Source organism: Dermacentor albipictus, chromosome 1 (genome assembly GCF_038994185.2).
Source record: "Dermacentor albipictus isolate Rhodes 1998 colony chromosome 1, USDA_Dalb.pri_finalv2, whole genome shotgun sequence".
In the NCBI taxonomy this organism is placed as follows: Eukaryota; Metazoa; Arthropoda; class Arachnida; order Ixodida; family Ixodidae; genus Dermacentor; species Dermacentor albipictus.
The window spans coordinates 101516552-101536128 of NC_091821.1; the positions used below are offsets into that span (position 1 = coordinate 101516552).

The 19577-nt window shown below is 41.4% G+C and overlaps 1 protein-coding gene across 4 annotated transcripts in view; it reads left to right on the top strand.

Annotated features, from left to right (window-relative positions):
* Positions 1–17657, top strand: part of LOC135906161 (protein SCAI) — a 97406-nt gene extending 79749 nt beyond the window's left edge. For 2 of the 4 annotated variants that reach the window (XM_065437399.2, XM_065437400.2), the window contains exons 13-14: positions 748–834; positions 16406–17657. In XM_065437399.2, coding sequence (XP_065293471.1) covers positions 748–834; positions 16406–16549 — 231 coding nt within the window. In that variant the 3' untranslated portion in view covers positions 16550–17657. The remainder of the gene's footprint in view (positions 1–747; positions 835–16405) is intronic. The other 2 variants (XM_065437401.2, XM_065437402.2) reach the window with 1 other exon arrangement.
* Positions 17658–19577: the final 1920 nt, after the last annotated feature.

The following is a 19577-nucleotide window of genomic DNA, read 5'->3' on the forward strand; positions in this document are numbered from 1 at the left end:
TATCTCACCCTTAAATGTTTGTAGAAATTTCATGGATGGTATTTTTAAAGGTCTGCTTTGATGTAATGGTAACCAGTTGTAATTACTCTATTTTTCATTGTTATGTTAAGTGGACTGCATTGTATCAAACACGTTTCCATAAGCCAGTGGCTGCCTTACTCTGTTGTTTTTACAGATTTGAGGTTTTCAGTATGTTTTATTCCCAGGCACATGCTTCAGACCAGTGCTGGAACTGTCTTTCATGCAGTCTTGACCAACACAGTCAGCTCACTATACTTAGTTTGGCACTCTCCCTGCAGCCTGATTGCCTTTACTTTGCAAAAAGCTGTCCTGTCAATGGTTTCTTTTTCTTCCTTGAGCCTGACACTACTGCACAGCAAATGACACATGCACTTTGTAAACTTACATATGTGAATGCATTCACTGAAACATGCACATTCTATAGTTTTTGGGCTTGTCAGTCAATTCTTGCATCGACCTGGACCTATGTGCCCACTCACTTTCTTGCCTACCAATTACTTTCTTTGTGGTTGTTCTTGTGTTTGAGTTTAAGGGTAACTTTGTAAAGCTTTTCAGCAAAGTCTCTCATATCTCCAGTGCTTAATATGTTTGTATGTGTTTCCATTAATGCAGTAGGCATCACTTGCTTACATGGGTGATCTTTGCACTTTGCTATTTTTTTGGTGGCACATGTACTTTGGTTGCTGTTGGATTCTTCGAATCTGGTTCTTGTTTCTTTCATCATAGATTAAGTATTCGGTGGGGGACCCAGAGAACTTGTATCAGAGGATGCCTCAGGCAGCCATGGGCACGCCTCCCTACCAGAGCCTGCCGGTATTTGCGCTTTTCTCTTACGTTTCGCCTCCTGCTTGTATGGCCTGAGCTGTTGTAGCGACTGTTCGATTTCCTTTTCTACACCTTTTTATTTTGTTTTCTCCAAAGGCATGCCCCTTGCTTTGCTTTCTCATTGTACATTAGTATGCTCTTAAGCATTCTGAAGCTGGTGTATGCTGTGCTTTATGTCCTCTGTATGCTCATCGATAAAGAAAGTTCAGAAAGTTGTCTCTGAACAAAGGTAGCACTGACCTGTTTCCATTCATGTGCCTTTTCTTTTTGCTCTAAAAAAGAATCAAAATGGTCCTCGTGATTTGACTGCACTTCCTGCACTTGTTCATAGCAGTTGTGTGCATGAGCTTTGTGATCCTACTGTGTGATTGTTGGTAGAACTCGCACGCCTCACACTGTGAAATGAGGGGAGAAGTGCACCAACTTAAATATCTTTGTCTTCTATGGGCTGCACACGTACATGGCCATGGAAACGTATTTTTTTTTTTAAAGCAAATGTTTAAACTCTAGCATTAACTCCTTTTTTTTTTCTTTTTTTGAACATGGGAACATAGTAGTGTGCACGTCAGCCACACTGATAAAGATATCACTAGGCCACGAGTCAACTTTGGGCCCACTGTGTGTGAGAAAAGCATTATTTCTTCAAGCTAATCCTGCACCTCAAAAGGCACTGCAAAAATTGACACAGCTACTTGCAGCGTCATCTCCAAGATTCTTACTTGCTCTGTTGCTCCACATTAGCTTCACTGTGACATCTAGTGAACATGATACAACTAAAAGCAATAACATGGGCTTTCCATGATCACTGTGGAGCAACATGCTGCATCAGAAATTTAAGCGAATAATGCGAGGAGGAAAATAGTAAAATAGCTTAACTGTCTAAAATGTGCAGTTTAGTAAATGGTAGCAGAAATCGGGAGGTGGGGGATTTTTTGTTACCACTGTAATCTTTATCGCTGTAGTACTTTGCAGTGACCATGAATGAATCTTGGCCATAAAAAAAAGATGAATATGGGAGAAAGTCATTTAAATGGAATGAATTTAGCACAGTGTCATAAGCCTTTACAAGTATGTTCTAGCTGCAGTTGAGCCAGTAAACTTGTTTAAATCACCTTCTGCTGCCTGGACTGACTGTCTCATTCAAAAAGGAAACACTTCCTTCAGTGTGCCATTAACCAACAAGCACAGCTCTGTTATTTATTGTTTGCAATGAAGGGCTTGTGTGGTGTGTGCGTGGCATACACTTCAGAAGTAGCAAGTGCAGGAGTGTCAAGAACTTGTGCAGGAAGGGTCTGTTATGCAGATGACACATGCTGCACTGTTAAGTTGAGGACCATGGCTGCAATATTGTAATGATTCTATTCCAGTGCTATTAATTTTTATGTTTCATCAGTGGTCTTAGCTGGTTCTACCTTCATTATTGCCGGGATTAGCCATTCAGGTACGGTGGATGTTAAGAAAAGAATTGAATTAAAGGAATCCCTACATTTAACTGGCCCAAAAGGGCTGCACCCTGTGAACCACTGCAGAAAGTGCAGCCAAATCAAGAAGATATAGAAGTCTAATGAAAGTAGTTTGTAAAGACAATGTTCTTTATTTCTTGGAGAGCTAGTCTACACTCAGAGGTCTAGTCACTCATAGGCAGTTAGCAGAAATAATTTTGACAAAATTTGCATTTAAACCACAAAATTGAGCACTTCTAGATGTATTATGAAAATTGTGCTACTTAGAATGGCATTTTCCTTATGAACTTCCATAAGCCAGTGGCTGGACTGGCTGGAGTGGGTGGACTGGAGGGGGGTCAGTGAACTTGATGAAAAGACAATGCCTTGCTGGTGTAAGTGTATTATGGTGCATTTGTCTTGCCTCTAGCTGTAATTTGTTATAAGTAGTAGACTGAAGTGAATGGACATTGAGGAGAAAAGTTAATGAACTTTTGAACTATGAGTGTAGTGAACGTAGCGTTTCTGTAGAAAAGTTGCTACGTATGGCAGACATACTTTGCTGTTAATAATGCAAGTCTCAGAAGACTAAGAAAAGTTCTATAATTAGCTTTTTTATTAAAATCTTGGAGCCAGTTGTATATATGGCAAATTTAGAGGCAGTCACATTTTAATCTGCCCCATTTTTTTTTTACAATCTTGAAAACTGCAGCTGCTTCAAAATATTCATCAAAATAGCGGGGGCCATCTTTTCTGCACTTGCGGTGTGCTTGGTTTTGCTATTGCCTGGATTGAGCATTGAAATTCAGTGATGAATATCCCTAATTAGGCGCAACTTTTCAAGATGTTTACAAAATGGGGGCGCATTAAAACATGACTGCCTCCAAAATTGCCATATAGATAACTAAGTGCCCCTAATATTCTAAAATAACATGTATTAACACATTTCTTGTAATTAAGTCTTTTGAAACTCGCATTATTAGCTATAAAGTATGTCCACCTCGCCTAGCCACACTGAAAAAAATGTCACATTCACTACACTCATAGCAGTTGTATAAAAAATTTGCATAGCCTAAAAAGAAAAACTCAAGAAATCTTTTTGGCTGAAAATTCTTGTCCATATGCATTTTCAGAAATGCTAGAAAAAAAGAACAAATGAACTTGTATTTTCTTTTCTTTAGAACAAAAAAAAAGAATAAAAAAAACATGTACTAATGTGGCTGGATGTCTTGATGGATGCCAATTGTTCATGTATCTACCTTCCTTAACCAAACCTTAAATATAGAGTGATACACTTTAAATAAATGAGACCAACATTATATTGTTTGTACTCGTCTTCAATTACTCAGGCTATTTTTGAAGTGCAATTTGTGGGCATTTGTGCACTTCATCATAAGTATATTATCAACATCATGTGTGTATCCTTCATCTTCATTGCGCGTGTGGGTGCATCATCAGTGTGGACTGTGCCGTGAGTCCTTCACCGTGTCTCTTGGGCTTAATAAAGATCAGCCCTTACTGTGACGTCACAAGTGGTGGAGGTGCTTCTTGGTCCCCTGTCCTCTGCGCACCTGGCCTACTCCCTGGAGCTTCGTTCAGGTCGCCACTTGTGCCCACTGTCTGCCAGCATGTCGCAGGATGAGCAGCCTGGCGCCTCTACCCTAACCATCCCGATGCCGCAAGCTGCACCTTCTCTGATCACTAGTGGCCACCAGCGTAATTCCCATCTGTTCGCTGGCCTTTGTGGTGAAGATGTTGAGGACTGGCTGGACAATTATGAGCGTGTAATCTGCTAATCATAAGCATGATCTCCTCAAGCTCCACCTTGTCTCGTTCGATCTGACAGGTGTGGCGAAGTCCTCGTTTTTCAATCATGAGATTGATTTCTCCGATTGGACCAACTTCAAGCAGTAGATTCGGCAAGTTTTTGGCATGCCGGCAGTTCGCTCCGCCTTTGCGAAGAAACCTCTTCATGTTTGCAAACAACACTCCGGCGGGCGAGTCCTACATATCGTACATCGAAGATATGCTCGCACTCTGTCGCTGTGTCAGTGATGCAATGGCTGTGTCAGTGATGCAATGGCCGAGTCTGACAGTGTAGGTCACATTCTTAAAGGTATTGGGACTGTGGCCTTCAACACGCTTGCCGTCAAGAATCCTGCTACCGTCACTGACATCATCTTGACGTGTCAGCACCTCGACGAGCTCGAGTCCATATGCTTGCAGCTAGGCATCTGCGAGCACAATTCTACAGCAGACCCTGACCTGCGCGTAATGATCCGGGTGATCATACGTGAAGGACTTCAACAACTCGGCTTCTCATCCCCATTGGTCCTTCCTGCTCAGCCTTCTGGTGCAGCATTGCGTGATGTCATCCAGGAGGAGCTCACGTCCATGACCTGCTCTGTGCATGTAGACCCTCCTGCCCGCACCTCTTGCCCCCTATCAACATACGCGCAGGTTACTACTGCGCCTCTAATCAGTGTCCCTTCAACATTGCCTCTACACCCATACGTGCAGGTTGGTGTCGCTTCTCTAGCCAATGTCCACTCAATACCACTTCAGTCTTCATCACCCCATTAGACAGCACTATCTCCCAGCACACCAAGTGCCCTCTAATACCCACCTTGGCGACCATCTCGTCCTATCTACTATTACTGTGGTTATCACGGCCATATATCACGGTTTTGGCCGCAAGTGCCAACAAGATGAGCGTCGCGGGTACGAGATGTGTGAACGCAATGTGTATTCTGGTGGGATCTCTTATCAAAGCTGGCATTACAGTTCTCCTCCACGCCGTTCTACACCTCTGCCCTCAATGACCGAAAAACTGAATGGTTACCGCAGCACCGTATGTCGCTCACCTTCACCCTTTTGCCGCTCCTCGTCACTGCTTCCGCCTTCCTCGTTCACTTCCGACTGTTACCTGGAAAACTAATTCAGTTTTCAGAGGAGAAACTGCATTCACCGACAGGACTACAATTCCTGCAGTGCACCCTTGTAATATGATGTTTGTGTTCGTTGAAGGTGCAAAAGTTGAAGCTTTGGTAGACACCGGTGCGACTTCATCTTTTATGAATTCAGATTCGTCCTACATCGCCAGCCGTATCACATCTCTAGCCGAGCACAATATTGAGAAAAACATTGCTGACATTCTGCAGCGTGAGATGATCTACCCATCTGCTATCCCTTCGGCATCTCCCATCGTTTTGGTTCAAAAAAAAAAATGACTCCGTGCAGTTTTGTGTCAATTACTGAGCATTCAACAAGACCACACGCAAGGATGTATATCCCATGCCTCGCATTTATGATGCCTTCGATTCCCTGCAAGGGGCCGAATACTTCTCCAGTCTTCATGTACATTCAGGTTACTGGCAAATTCCAATGCACGAAGATTACAAAGAAAAAAAATGGCATTTTTAACTCCAGATGGCCTTTACCACGAGTTCGTCATGCTCTTTGGCCTCTGTAATGCTCCGGCAACTTTTGCACCCATGATTAACACCATTCTACGTGGCCTGAAGTGGAAGACTTTCTTGTGCTATCTGGATGATATAGTTATTTTCTCATTGACATTTTCCCAGCACCTGCAACGTATGTACGAGGTTCTCACGTGCCTCGCCAATGCTGGTCTTCAGCTCAGCACCAAAATGTGCCATCTTGCAAGCAAGAGGATCAAGGTGTTAGGTCATATTGTGAGCAAGGATGGTACTCAACCTGATCCTGACAAGATTCCGGTGGTGCTTCGCTTTCCTCATCCAGAAAAGACCAAAGAACTGTGCAATTTTCTTGGCATCGCTTCCTATTTTTGCCGATTTATACACAACTTCGCCTCCATAGCTGCTCCTTTACCCAACTTACTTCGTTCTGGTGCTCCCTTAGTGTGGTCACCCCAGTGCGAATCTGCCTTTGGCCAGCTGAAGGGTGCCCTCACATCTGAACCTGTCCTGTGTCATTTTGATGAGACTGCACCCACACTCTTGCACACGGATGCTAGCGACCATGGTATTGGTGCTGTCCTTCTTCAGCGAGACAACTCTCCGCGTGAGAGAGTCGTTGCATATGCCAGCTGCGTACTCACACTTGTCGAGAAGAACTATACCATCACCGAGCAGGAGTGCCTAGCTGGCGTTTGGTCCGTACAGAGGTTTTGGCCTTATCTACATGGCTACCATTTTACCATCGTTACAGGTCATCACGCCTTACGCTGGCTTTCCACACATTAGAACTTGTCAGGACATCTTGGTCGCTGGATTTTTTGTCTGCAAGAACATGACTTTGAGATCATCTACTAGTCTGGTAAAAAGCACCAAGATGCAGATGCTCTTTCTTGCTACCTGCTTCCTAGAGCCACACTCATTGGTAGTTTCGCAACCACTTCCGGTGATGTACTCACTGACATCTCTTCTACAGCAGTTTTGTCCTTCACCAATCTTGATCATCTCACTTTGGATGACCAAGAATAATTTTTATTTCAACAACTGACCGACTCATATTATAGATCGCCTTTGTGAACCTTTGCACCTGCCTAACGCCTGGCTCCATCGACAGCAGACACAAATCGAGCTGCAAAATTTCGTGCTGTACCACTATATCCATCATCCTGATGGACGACGCTAGGTTCCCATAGTGCCTCGCTGCCTTCATGCGCATGTCCTTCAGACCTTTCGTCATGACTTGACTGCTGGCCACTTTGGTATCCAGAAAACTTATGACTGCATAAGAAGTCACTTCTAGTGGCTTAGCCTGTCTACCAGTGTGGCGATATACATCGCTTCCTACGCCATTTGTCAGCGTCAAAAGCAGCCAGCATCAGCTCTTGCCAGGCAACTAGTACCAGTCTCGTGTCCTGCAGGATTATTCGAGGTTGTTCGCATCAATCTCTATGGGCCTTTTCCCATGACTCTCGCCTGTAGTCAATGAATTGTGACAGCCATGAACCACCTCACGCGCTATGCTGAAACAGCTTATGTGAGTTATGCATCTGCTTCCGAAGTTGCTGCCTTCATTCTTCAAGCCATAATCCTGCATCACGGTGCCCCTCGCATCCTTAGGAGCGACTGCAGAAAGACATTCCTTTCACAACTAGTAGGTGAAGGGCTCAGAGCCTCTGGCACCACTCACAAGACTACTTCAAGTTAGCATCCTCAGACCAACGGCCTGACTGAGCAGTTTCATTGTACGCTCTCCGACATGATAGCTGCCTATATTCAAACAAAACACAGAAATTGGGACGCAATTTTTCCATTCGTCACCTTCACGTATAACACCGCCATTCAACGCACAACTGGTTGCGCACCATGCTACTTTGTTTATGGCCATCCACCTAGTACCTTTCTCGACGTTTCTTGCTTCTTTGCCTCAGTCGTTCGATCTCCATCTTCCTGCGAAGAATATGTTTCCCGCCTTGTCCATTGTCGCCAGCATGCTCGCGTCAACACTGAAACCAGACAGGACCGCAAGGATCATTATGACGCATCTCATCGTGTAGTTTTCAGCCACCCTGGCAAGGAAGTGCTGCTCTGGACACCAGTTGACACTCCTGAGTTGTGTGAGAAGTTTCAGTTCCACTTTATTGGCCCATACACGGTCCTGGAAATGACTTCTCCCATTAATTATCATGTGACCCTTGTTGTTACCTCAACTGACCACTGTTGCCTCTCTACCAAAGGGATCCACGTTTCTCATATGAAGCCCTTCACGCAGTCTTCTCCGTACCTTTATGCTGCCGTGAGGATGGCTGCTTTCACGCGGGGCAAATTAGTGTGGGCATTTATTGTGCACTTATTCATCGTCTGTATATTATCATCATGTGTGTGCCCTTCATTTTCATTGCTCGTGTGGGCGCATCATAAGCATGGACTGTGCCGATGAACCTTCGCCGTGTCTCTAGGGCTCAATAAAGGTTAGCCCTTATGGTGACATCACAAATTATTCAGTTAATTAGTTATGTTTAACTACGCAAAATTTAAAATATATTTTTAGGGCATAAGTTATATTTGAGAAGCTGTAAAGTGTGCTCAGAAACACCTAATTAAATTGTTTCGTAACATTATCTTTTACATGGTTCTTTTTTTCGACGTCACTGCATTCTTGCATGTTTAGATCACAACACACTCAATCGTGTTTCTATAGAATGAAGCCTGCAGGCCTCCCGAAAAAGTTGATGAGTGTGTTTGCATGCGCATTCAGCTCTGTCCTGTTGCTTATCATTTAGGACTGTGGTGGATTTCAAGCTTCATCATGAATGCACTAACAAACACTGGATGACGCGGCCGATTGGCTTCTTTCTTTTGCAATTCACATGTAGGCTTCATTCTTTTGAAACACGGTTGAGAACACTGCAATCCAGATGTGCAAGTCTATAGTGATGTCATTTTTTCATATTTTGCAGACTTTCTTTAGAGCCTGGGAAAAAGCCATGTAAATGATAATGTCATGGAAACAACTTTACTAGGTGTTTCTGAACATGCTCTACAAATTTTCCAATACCATTTATGCCTTAAAGCAAATATTTGAAAATCTGCATAACTAGATGTACCTAAGTAGCTAACTAATTGCAGTTTGAAAGATACTACTATGAGTCATTTGAGACCACTAAGTACAAGATGCTTTTTATCTCATTCATCTCAAAATTACTAGTCCATTTTTAAACTATGGTTTCAGTTGCATGAAACTCCCGGTATATGATGGTAAAACCACTAAAGTTCATGTAGACGTCAGTTTTATGTAGCACAGTTTGCAGAGGTAAGTATGAAGAAGTGCAAGTGAAATTAAAATATTCATTCTTTTCATGTTACTATTAAGCTGATAGGCATTCACATGCAGAATAAAAGAGATGGTTATAAAGGGGGCTAATAAGTACTCTGTGAAAAAGCTTGCATGACTTCTTGTGCGAACAAAAAAGTGCTGTGTTTCGTTTAAAAAATTCTTTTTTTCAAATGAATTGATTCATTTCATGTGAAACAGAGGTACTCGGACCAATAAAGTTAAATTGACCTGCGTGATTGACGTAAGGCTTTCAAGTTTATTTTCACTTGCACTTGTCATTGCTGTCACATTCTAGTGCAAAGACACTGGCAGAAAAGATATGGAAACCACCATGTTGTTTAGGAACATCAGGCATTTAATTTTGAAATTAGATCAAAGTTTATTTGTGTTTTGTTGCCTGGTGGTCATTACTAAGCATTGAGCAGCAATTACTAATAGTGATAGTATTGTCATTGTGTTCCTTTTGTCCCCTTTAATCACATATTATGACTCAGGATTATTAAGACTGACAAACTTATTTGTATTCCTGGGAAGACAGCACAAACTTAGCAGAAAAAATTTTGGAGTTGTTGCATGGATGTCCGTCATCATAATTACAAAAATAATTGATTATGGATATTAACCTTTGTAGAGGATGTGGTATGTCATGAAAAAAACTGAAATATTTGTTTCATGTGGATGTGCTTGTCATTAAGTTGAGCTTCCAACGCAAGAAAAACAATTTTAATTCTTGGGTTTTACATGCCAAAACCACAATCTGATTATGAGGCACGCTGTAGTGGAGGAATCCGTATTAATTTTGACCTCCTGGGGTTTTAAAGGGACACTAAAGGGGCAAATATTAAGCCAAGCTAAAGTGGTTGATTAGTGGTTGAAAATCTCTAAGGCGTCAATATTATCGCGAACAGAGCCTTAATACCTAAGAAATTGAGGTAAATGCAGGACATGATTAGAGACTCCTCCGGGACTTTCAAGCACTTGTCCGATGATGAAAGCACTCCTTAGTTAAATTTTGTTATTAGTACTCAGCCATTCGTTGTAAAAAACATCCTTGTATTGTATTAGAAGATGAAATAAAATGCTGCTTGTCCAATTCTATTTCACTTTTATAAAAAAGAGCTAATTGAAATTAACCATGACAATGATGTGGATGGTCAAAAGGTTTCGTTTTCGCTCAACTCTGCACTGCCCACGCTTTCGCGTTTCAGTAGTTTCACTGTCATGTAGTGCTGTGCTGGTTTTGCTGGCTTGCGGAACTTGCAGAAACTGCAAGTAGGAGAGAATTGAACTTCCATGTGAAGTCATGGGATGCCCGAGTGGTCTACACCACTTGGCCAAAAAGCAGCTGCAGCGGCGAATCCACTGCTTTGACTTTATCTGTCTTGGCTCGGTACTGCCGTCTGTCAGGCGCCGTTTTACTCACTGACGGTAGCAAAGGGCAGTGATGGTGTATGCAACATCACCACTCCCCTGGTTGGGTGGTGGGAGATATGAATTTCAAAAAAGGTATTAGGACCCTTCAGATACAATTTTCTCCTAAACTAAGTCTTTTCTTGGCACGAAACAAGTGCTGTGAGGTTTCTGGAATGGAAAAGTAAATGGACACTAAAGGCTAATACTAAGTCGACGTGGACAAACAGTCCACGTCAACTTAGTATTAGCCTGTAGTGTCCCTTTAATATACGTGCTATGCACAGTGCACAAGTTCTTTTGCATTTCGCCACCATTGGAATGTGGCCACTGCGGCCAGGATCACATCCGTGACCTCGTGCTCGGTTGCCCAACGCCATTCACACCGAGCTATTGTGACGGATTTGATGCAAGAAAGAACACAAATTAACAGCAGTGATACAGAGAAACATGTTGAACTTCTTGTGAAACCTGGTAGTGCACATATTAAAATATAATTTTTTTCATTATTCTCTTTACTAAAGCGACATTTTTTATTTTTGTTAGCTAAGGGTTATGTTTACATTCAGCTAGATGAGTGAAGATGTGTATCTTAATTGTTGTCATTAGTTGGAATAAAGAAAAATAAGTTGCGTCCCCATGTGGAGACACTGTGACTGAAAGTGTTAGTTACATATTTAAAGCCAGTAGCCTTCACATAGGGCAAACAGGCATGGTACAGCCTTTGTTAAAAATACACTGGCTGCTGAGCTCATGGTCATAGCTGGCACTGGGCTATGTATCAGCGCTTCTGTCACTGGAACATGCTTGCTCTAAGGATATAGAAAGAAGATAGATGCTCTTGCTCTCCCTTTCCTAGTGGATAGCAGAATGACAAGTGTAGCATGCATGTTGATGTACTTGTTTATGCATCGCACTGATTATTGAAGGAAATACTTTCCTCTGGCACCACCTTCGAGGGCTTCGTACTGGTGATAAATGAGGCACCACTGCCTATGCCAAGTGAGCTGATTTAATGATTAACTCTTTCATTACCCATCGAAAAGATTAATGAGCATGAAATGAAGATGATAGGGTTAGAAACAACTTTACAAGACCAATGCTTGTCTACATGTCTACGAGCGTTTGGTTTTTCTACTTGTTCCTACCTCTGTCTTCCTCTTCATATTGTGCTCATTAATCTTGTCAATGAATAGAAACAAACTAGCCCAGCAAGTAGCAATGTTTTGTTACCACACCTGTTTAAATTGATCACCGGTGATCTATGATTTCAATTGCCAATATCAGTCTGCTAAAACCATTTCTCAGATACTCAATGCTGTCCTGTAGGAGGTAGCCTAGAAAAATTGTTTTTAGAATCTTGGTTTCCTTTCTGTGACACAACTATGATCTTTGACGAAAGTTTTGGTAAACTGAAGGATGGGCATTACATAAAAATTTTGCTTGGCCTTTGCCCTTCGCCGTTTCCATAGAAAAAGTGTGTGACTCATTTTTACCGTGCATAAACATCTAATTTTTATGAACAGAGCACCATCAATAAATCTGAGGATTGTCCGACTTACAATCTCGCAGTGCTTAACGGTGATAATTGGAAGAAAAAGGTGGCAGCTGTCCATCTACAAGTTTATGTTTCGACTTTGAGTGGTTTTATTCCTCTCAAACAAACTTCAAGAAGTCCGCTACACTTTCAACATGCAAACTAGGCATTTTCATGATGTTTAGGACTATTGCAGTTTCAGAAAAGTGCCAGCTTCAGCAAGTTGTTTAGAATTGAGCTCCTCCAGTAGGCTGCTGGGGTTTGACAGTGATCATCGAACAGATTCCTGCTCAAAAACCAGTACCAGAAATTCAGCACTAACCAAGGAAGATACATGCTAGTTGTAAGTTGTGCTATCTGGAGCACAAGGCCAACCAATGAACAAATGTTTCTTGCCAGAAATGTGGAGTCTAGCTTTGCCTCATGAAGTCAAGGAGGTGCTTCACACATTGCGCAGGAAGCGGAAAAATTAACCTTTATGTGTTTTGTAACCAAAGAACAGTTGTGTGCCCATTATTGTTGTTAGATAAGTATTTTGGAACGTTTATTTGTGAAATGTATAATCTGAATTTCTTTTTTTTTTGTAGATATGTCAATCTTGTATATATATACACACATAAGCAGGCTGTCCCAACTATCGTGCACCAAGATTTAGATATATGCAAATGCCACGTAGCTAGGCAGAACCAAGGTAATGTTGTTTGCTGTCGCTTGGAGATATTCGGATAATTTTTTGCATTCTGTCTAAATGCATAATTAGTCTTAATTAATTAATCAACTTCTGAAATATTATAATTAGATTAAAAGTATCAATGCGAAAATTGTAGACCAACATGGAAAACTCCCCATACGGCTTTCTTTCGCTTAATACGTGCTACATAAAGGTGTTTTTCCAAGTGTGAAAGAATCCCGTGTATATACACAAAGTGCCTCGAGTGGCCAGTCGCGTGTATTCGCAAGAGCTGACGATTCCTTCTGCACAAGGTGGATGGGGGAGTGAGTGAATGTGGCAGTAACTTGATCATGCACGCGCAGGCAGGAACGCGCACGTGTCTTCTCCTCGTAGCACACGCATCTCCTCCTCGTCCGTGCGCGTGCCACGCACAAATCCTCAAGGTAATCTCTCCGCGGCAAGTGCAAAGGTTGAGCTGAGATGGTTGGTGCCTTCACGAGCATCTTGTTACCGCGCGTCTAGTGTTGGTGGTCGCGTAATCTGAAGTTTCCGAGACATGGTGTGAAGTGCTTGCTTGCTTTGTGACTGCAAGTGTGCGGGACACCGATAAAACTACAAACCTTACTTAGTGTGGTCTCTTTGCTATTGTCAATACTCTTCCTTTCCTGCAAGATCGTGACTCTTGCTTAGGACGAATATCCGTATCTTTTTACACTTTTGTTTTTAATTTGTGGCTGCCGGCTGTGAGCGCTAAGCGCGGTCAGCTATGGCGTCAAAGATTTACGGTGCCGAGTGACGGAACACACAAATCTCGGACTCCATGGGCCACGTCGATCCATTGCTCTTGGCGCGATCTGCAACGCACACGCTGGCGCTCTATCCCACGCTATTATGGCTTGACCCTCTTGAAATTTGTTTGTAAATGCTTGCTTACAAGATACTATACACCAGGAGTGCTCTGGGAATTCATGAAGTTGTTTTTAATGTGAAATATGAAAACCTCAAAGTAAAGAAATTCACGATTCAACGAAGTTTTTCACTGCAGGTACAACTTTATTTCGAGGTTCGACTATATATATATATATATATATATATATATATATATATATATATATATATATATATATATATATATATATATATATATATTAAGTGTGGCTATGTGGCTATAGACAAAATAGCTTCAGAAATTTTGTTATTTTTTATGATTTCTAATGCTGCATTAGAACCCTAAAAATTAATAATTTTCTATGGTAAAAAAAGAATGAAGCTCATCAAGCTCCTAGATGCAATGTCAGAGTGGCTGTTATAACTTTGCCTATAATAGAGAGTTTTAGAATAGGGGCCCCAATAGTTTGGGGCCCCAAAGAGCTTTGCGGATGTTGGCGTTGGGGCATGCAGGAGTGAAGAGTTTTAGAATAGGGCTTTGCGTTTGCAGATAGCGTCTTGCACTGACAGCGCCACTACGGCGTTAAAGAAAAGTTATTAGAAATAATTAAATAAAATATACCATTTTATGATAGGAATAGTAATTTTGACTTGCGTACATTCGCACTTAATTGCAATTTAGAGGTTATTCTGTAAGGAGCAAACAATTAGGTGCGTTTAGTTTTGAGCAAACCATGGAGCAAACTAACTTTACGTGCCTTCACCAGCCAAGCTTAGCCGTGTTAGGCCTACGAGCCATGAAATCCACAATCGAATGCGGAATCAGCGGCGTCTAATGAATCAATTTTCATAACACACACTAGTTGAGAGAAAGCAATAATCGCAGTCACTTCCCCTAACTTGCGAACTTCACACATTACCACGAATCCAACCCAGTTTAGAGCCGTCCAGGTTAGAGCCGTCGCTTCGATGGGTGCCGCCATGTTTGCTGACGCAAAGCTTTTGGGGCCGCTAATTGGGCTCCCACTAAATCGGTGAAATAGCGTTCCCAACGCAAAACCCAAACACAGTTTGCGTCTTGCGCATGCGCAGTGGCTTCGACGCTATTTCTTTATGGCCCAAAAAAGTTTGTAGCCCCTATTCTAAAACTCTCTAATACCTTTTTTTTTTCAGTAGGACATTATTTGAATTTGCTAGCTTAAAACAAGGGTAGAACAGTAAAGCAGCTGTAACAACTTTTTGCCAGGATGCTGTCGCATATCCACCATGGCAATCTTATATTCCAATGAGGTTGAATTTGACATTGTCATTACTCCTCTTCTTCTATATCCTTGGCATAAGCAAGCAACGAGGACAGATTTAGTGCAGCACAGCCCAGCCCCGCCCCCAATGCAACTACGGTTGTTCCAGCCAGCAAATTTTTTACATAGGTTGTATGTCCAGTAATACAATAAAGGTACATTATCTGTACACACACTTTCAGTGTAGGCTAGATGTGTCACCTAACAATTTCACCCCCTGTGGTGGCTTAGTGGCTATGGTGTTGTGTTGCTAAGCACAAGGTCATGTGTTCAAGTCCCGGTCGTGGCGGCCGCATTTCAATGGGGACAAAAGACAAGAATGCCCATGTCCTGTGCATTGGGGGCATGTTAAAGATCCCCTGGTGGTCAAAATTAATCTGGAGTCCTCCACTACAGTGTGCTTTATAATCAAATCATGGGTTTGGCACGTAAGATCCCAGAATTAATTAATTCATTCATTCATTCATTCATTCATTCACCTAACAATTTCACTTGTGGGCACTTTGAATAGTCTTGTGATGTTTGATAAAGCATATTTTCTCTTTCTGTAGCTCAGAGGCTCACTTTGGAGTTGTAATTTAAGTGCCGCTATAAGTTGCTTTCTTGCTTCACACCTTTTTCTTGTTTTCTATGTCACTTTCTTTACCTCTTTCTTTTCATATTGGACACAATCTTTGCTATCGTGTGTGATAATTCACAGCGCAAGAATGTTTGGCTGGGGTTTAAGCTAGCTATCAGTTATGACTTGCTTGATAGGTAGTTGCTCACTTGATTTTTGTTGTATCTATGATCTCACTGAAATTAGGGCATATCTTAGTTAGGTCATTGTTAAATCATGTTAAGCTGCATCAATTTAAGATTCTGCAGTTATCATAACGAGAAAGCATGATGCTGTTGCAGGAAATTGGAAGTCGTTATCGCATGCAGCAATGTTTTTGCTAAATTTGTAAGCTACTGCTCCTTGCACAAAGCCATGTCTTTGTCTTCACAATCCTGCACAAATATGAAATGCTCACAGTATATAAGTGTCGGAACAAAGGGAGTTTCCGGCAGGGTTTTATGATGCTGAAAATGAAGTTATATATATATATATATATATATTATGTAGCAGAATTTTTTGTAAACTTCTGTGCAATTCTGGCTGCATTCTTACAGCACCTGACAAGTGCTATTGTAGCGCACTGTGCCATGCCAGAGCATGCCTCGCAGTGATATTGAAGTTTGGTAATGTTTACGACCCAAAGAATTTTTCGTTACATACGTGTGAAAAAAAAAGATTTGTTTGAATTATTGCACTATTGAACTTTAATAGCCACCACAATGAACCGATACCAAGTTAACAGACAAATTTAAAATTGTTTCCTGTCCACATATTTTAACAAAACCACTTTGCCTTGTGTAGTTTTTGTTGTTAAAACAGTAAAGAAATAACATATAACAATGTGGCATTGGTATTTCTGGGTCTGTGCCAACTGAACTGCTGTATAACACTAACTGTTGTGAATTCTCCAAGTGAATTTTGTTTTTTCTCTTCAAGGGGTCCAACTACCTGCCTCGGTCGCACCCCCCAATCCCCGAGAGTGAGGTCTTGGACCACCCAGCCTTGCAGCGCACCATTCTGGAGCTCGCAGAAGTGCTGGATGTGCGCTCTCTCTTTTCGGAGATAGATGAAGCTGACTGACAGGCGGTAATGTTCACCCTGGCCTGAGTGGGAAAATGCCACAAGCTTAACCGGTCTTTCTTCCTCTTCTGCCCACCTTCTTGCCTCCTCCTGCAAGCCTTAACACAGTGGGTGCTTTTATCCCCGACACTTGACTCCTCTTCAAGCTCTCCTTCGTGCACTGTGGTCAAGGCATTGTTGCCATGTTTTCCAGGTGACGTGCTGCAACTGTTAGTATATTTTTTTTCTCTGAATGCTAAGAGAAGAAAATTGCATTTTCTTTTTCTATAATGGCGATATCACTCGCACAGCTGTATTCAGCTCTATTAAGCAGCTGGTGCACAGTGGAAGTTCTAAAGTAGGCCCTTGGATATTCGGATCAAAGTGCAAATGGGTTTTAGTCATAAGAAAGGGCAATAAACGCACTGCCAAAAGTTGCTGAAGTTTATGCTACAACGGTCGTAAATGTTCTCAGCTCATCAGTACCTTTTTTTTTTTATTTGGAAGTTGTTGCTAAACATCCAGGCCTTGCCCTCTAGCATGTTTTCTTTCATATAGTATTGTAAAGGAACCTATTATTATACAAGCCCAAAACAGCTGAGGCAGGTCATATTATGTGCTTGTGTTGATAAAAATGCCTAACGTTCACGGATATTGTTATCTGATGTGTTCCCAAGGAACGACTTCACCATATGTTGTTCTGAGGCAGTTTGTTTTAGTATTATGTACTGGGCTTGTATAAGCAAACATTGAAAACTTTTATGTAAATTTTAATTTAAGCAAGTAGAGTGCAAGCATGCACAAGTGCATTTTACTAATTTTGTTGGTCAAACCAAACTTTGTTTTGTCATTATCACACAAGCAATATTGTTTGATATGTAACCGGTTTTTGCTTGTGCCATAACATATCGAGTGATTGGTTCCCTATGAATAACGACCTTTCCTCTTTGTATTCTGCTAAGTAAGAAGTGGACTTAGCAGCTAAAATGGGACTGAAGTTTAGCTCTCTACACATGGGAATTGCGAGTTACTTGGCAGTGGTTGCGCAGTAGCTTGTAGAGTTGCTATGCTTTTTTCTTTGTAGGGTCAATTAATAGTACTTTATTATTAAAAAGGTACTGACACTGTATATGCAAAGTGCACACTGCTGTTCATTTTTATTTTGTGTCACTACTGTACACTTTATTTTCTCTTTCCATTTAGCAGTATTTCTGGTAATGCTGGAACTGTTTTGTGAAAGAAAATCAAATTTATCTGTCACTGCTCTCTGACAAACCATGATTTGTAGACTGAATAACTGACAATTTTCCAAGCCTGCCCATCTTAGTGCATTGGACAAAGACAGAACAGTCCCTTGGCATTAATAGTGCAAGCATGTTCAAGTAGCCTGTTTTAGAATTAAGCAGTATGTTTACAGCATTATTAGGAAACTTGACTGATACATTGCAAAAGGACGCATAGGTGGGCTAATTGGTAATGCATTATTAGAAAAACTTAGAATGTTATAAACACACAGGACGTAGATAAGGAACATGCACCACATGCGCTCACTCACAACTGATGTTAATGCACATATTGAAAAAATCTGTATATGTAGAAAATGGACACTTGCGCATGTCAAGACGAGGTACAAAACAAGCATACATCCAAGGCATGTGTTAACATCAATTAATAAAATTGAATTCTTTGTCATGCAGTTATTACACAAAGTGCAGCGTTCTTGGTGATATGATAGGCTTCCAAGATTTCTTGTGCTGTGATTGTGCGGTTAAGGTGATGGAACAACATGACGGTTTTCGAAGATGGGTTTACACGGACACAATTTACAATGTGAGGCAAGATGAGAGGATGGCACGCCGTTTAATAAATTTCTGTGCTCTCTGAGGCATACATTAATACATCGGTTTGTTTGGCCAAATGTCAAAGCACTTTGCCACATTTTTTTAGGCCTTGTGAAATTTTATGTGCCTAGGGAATAACTGCCAATTTTTTGTTTGCTTCATTTTGAACAGAAGGATGATGCCCGCATTTTCCTTGCTTTGCAATGCGCATGAGCTTCTCACAAACTGATGTGTTGAGGTGCATATGGTAACCTGCGGCTTTAAGGCGGTCCACTTGCATTCTGAAACTCGTGCTCAGCTTGTGCATGCAAGTTTTTTCCAAGGCTGCATGTAAGCCATGAAAGGGTTGATAAAGAAGGTTTTTACATTGCCATTAATGATGGTACCTTCACCGAGAAAGCCATGGAAGTTCTGTGGAGGAATTATAAACCAGTTTCAGTGAAAAGCAAGGATGTAAAAACAAGGGCGAAGCTTCTGTTGAAAAGGCTAAATTTAGAAAAACTTGGCTCCGAGTGTTGAGAAAGTGGAAGGTATAGAGCTAGAAACATTTTTCAGTGTTAAAACGCACAAACCAGAAATGCTGTTTAGAGCAATTGCATTGGAAAAGGACACCCGGCAGCTAGCTGTGTCTTCAGAAGCGCCTCTCTGTGTTAACAATAACAGATCCTTTTTGTGCTAATAACTGTAGCATTATTGTGGAGTACCTTAACAGCAGTGACCTTGCTGGCTTCACAGCCTTCAACATTGGCATAATTTATCCTTATTATTCCTTGCCGCACGACAAATGGTTAAGCTGCATTGAAGATTGTATTGTATAATCTAATGAAAAACTTGTCTTTAGTGATAGATGTGGTGTTTCATTTGAGTCCCTTTTGGAAATTTTGACCTTCTACTTAATATCTACCATGCAGAAATCAGGTGTTTGTATAGGTTCTTGCGTTGTGTCAATACTAAGTTCCATTTTTCTTGGCGCAGTAGTTAGTGCTGTAAACACACAACTTTAGGAAGGTGTATCGGTCTTCACATATGTGGAATCTTATATTATTTTTATTGACAAATATGACGCGTCAAAGAGTAATGAAAACATTGTTGATTGTTTTGAAAAAGAAGGTATAGGTCTGAAATTCACCTTCAATGCCGAGTAATAATAGATTGCAGTTTCTTGATGTGTGCATGAATTTTGGTGCGGATCATGTTTGCTAGCAGCA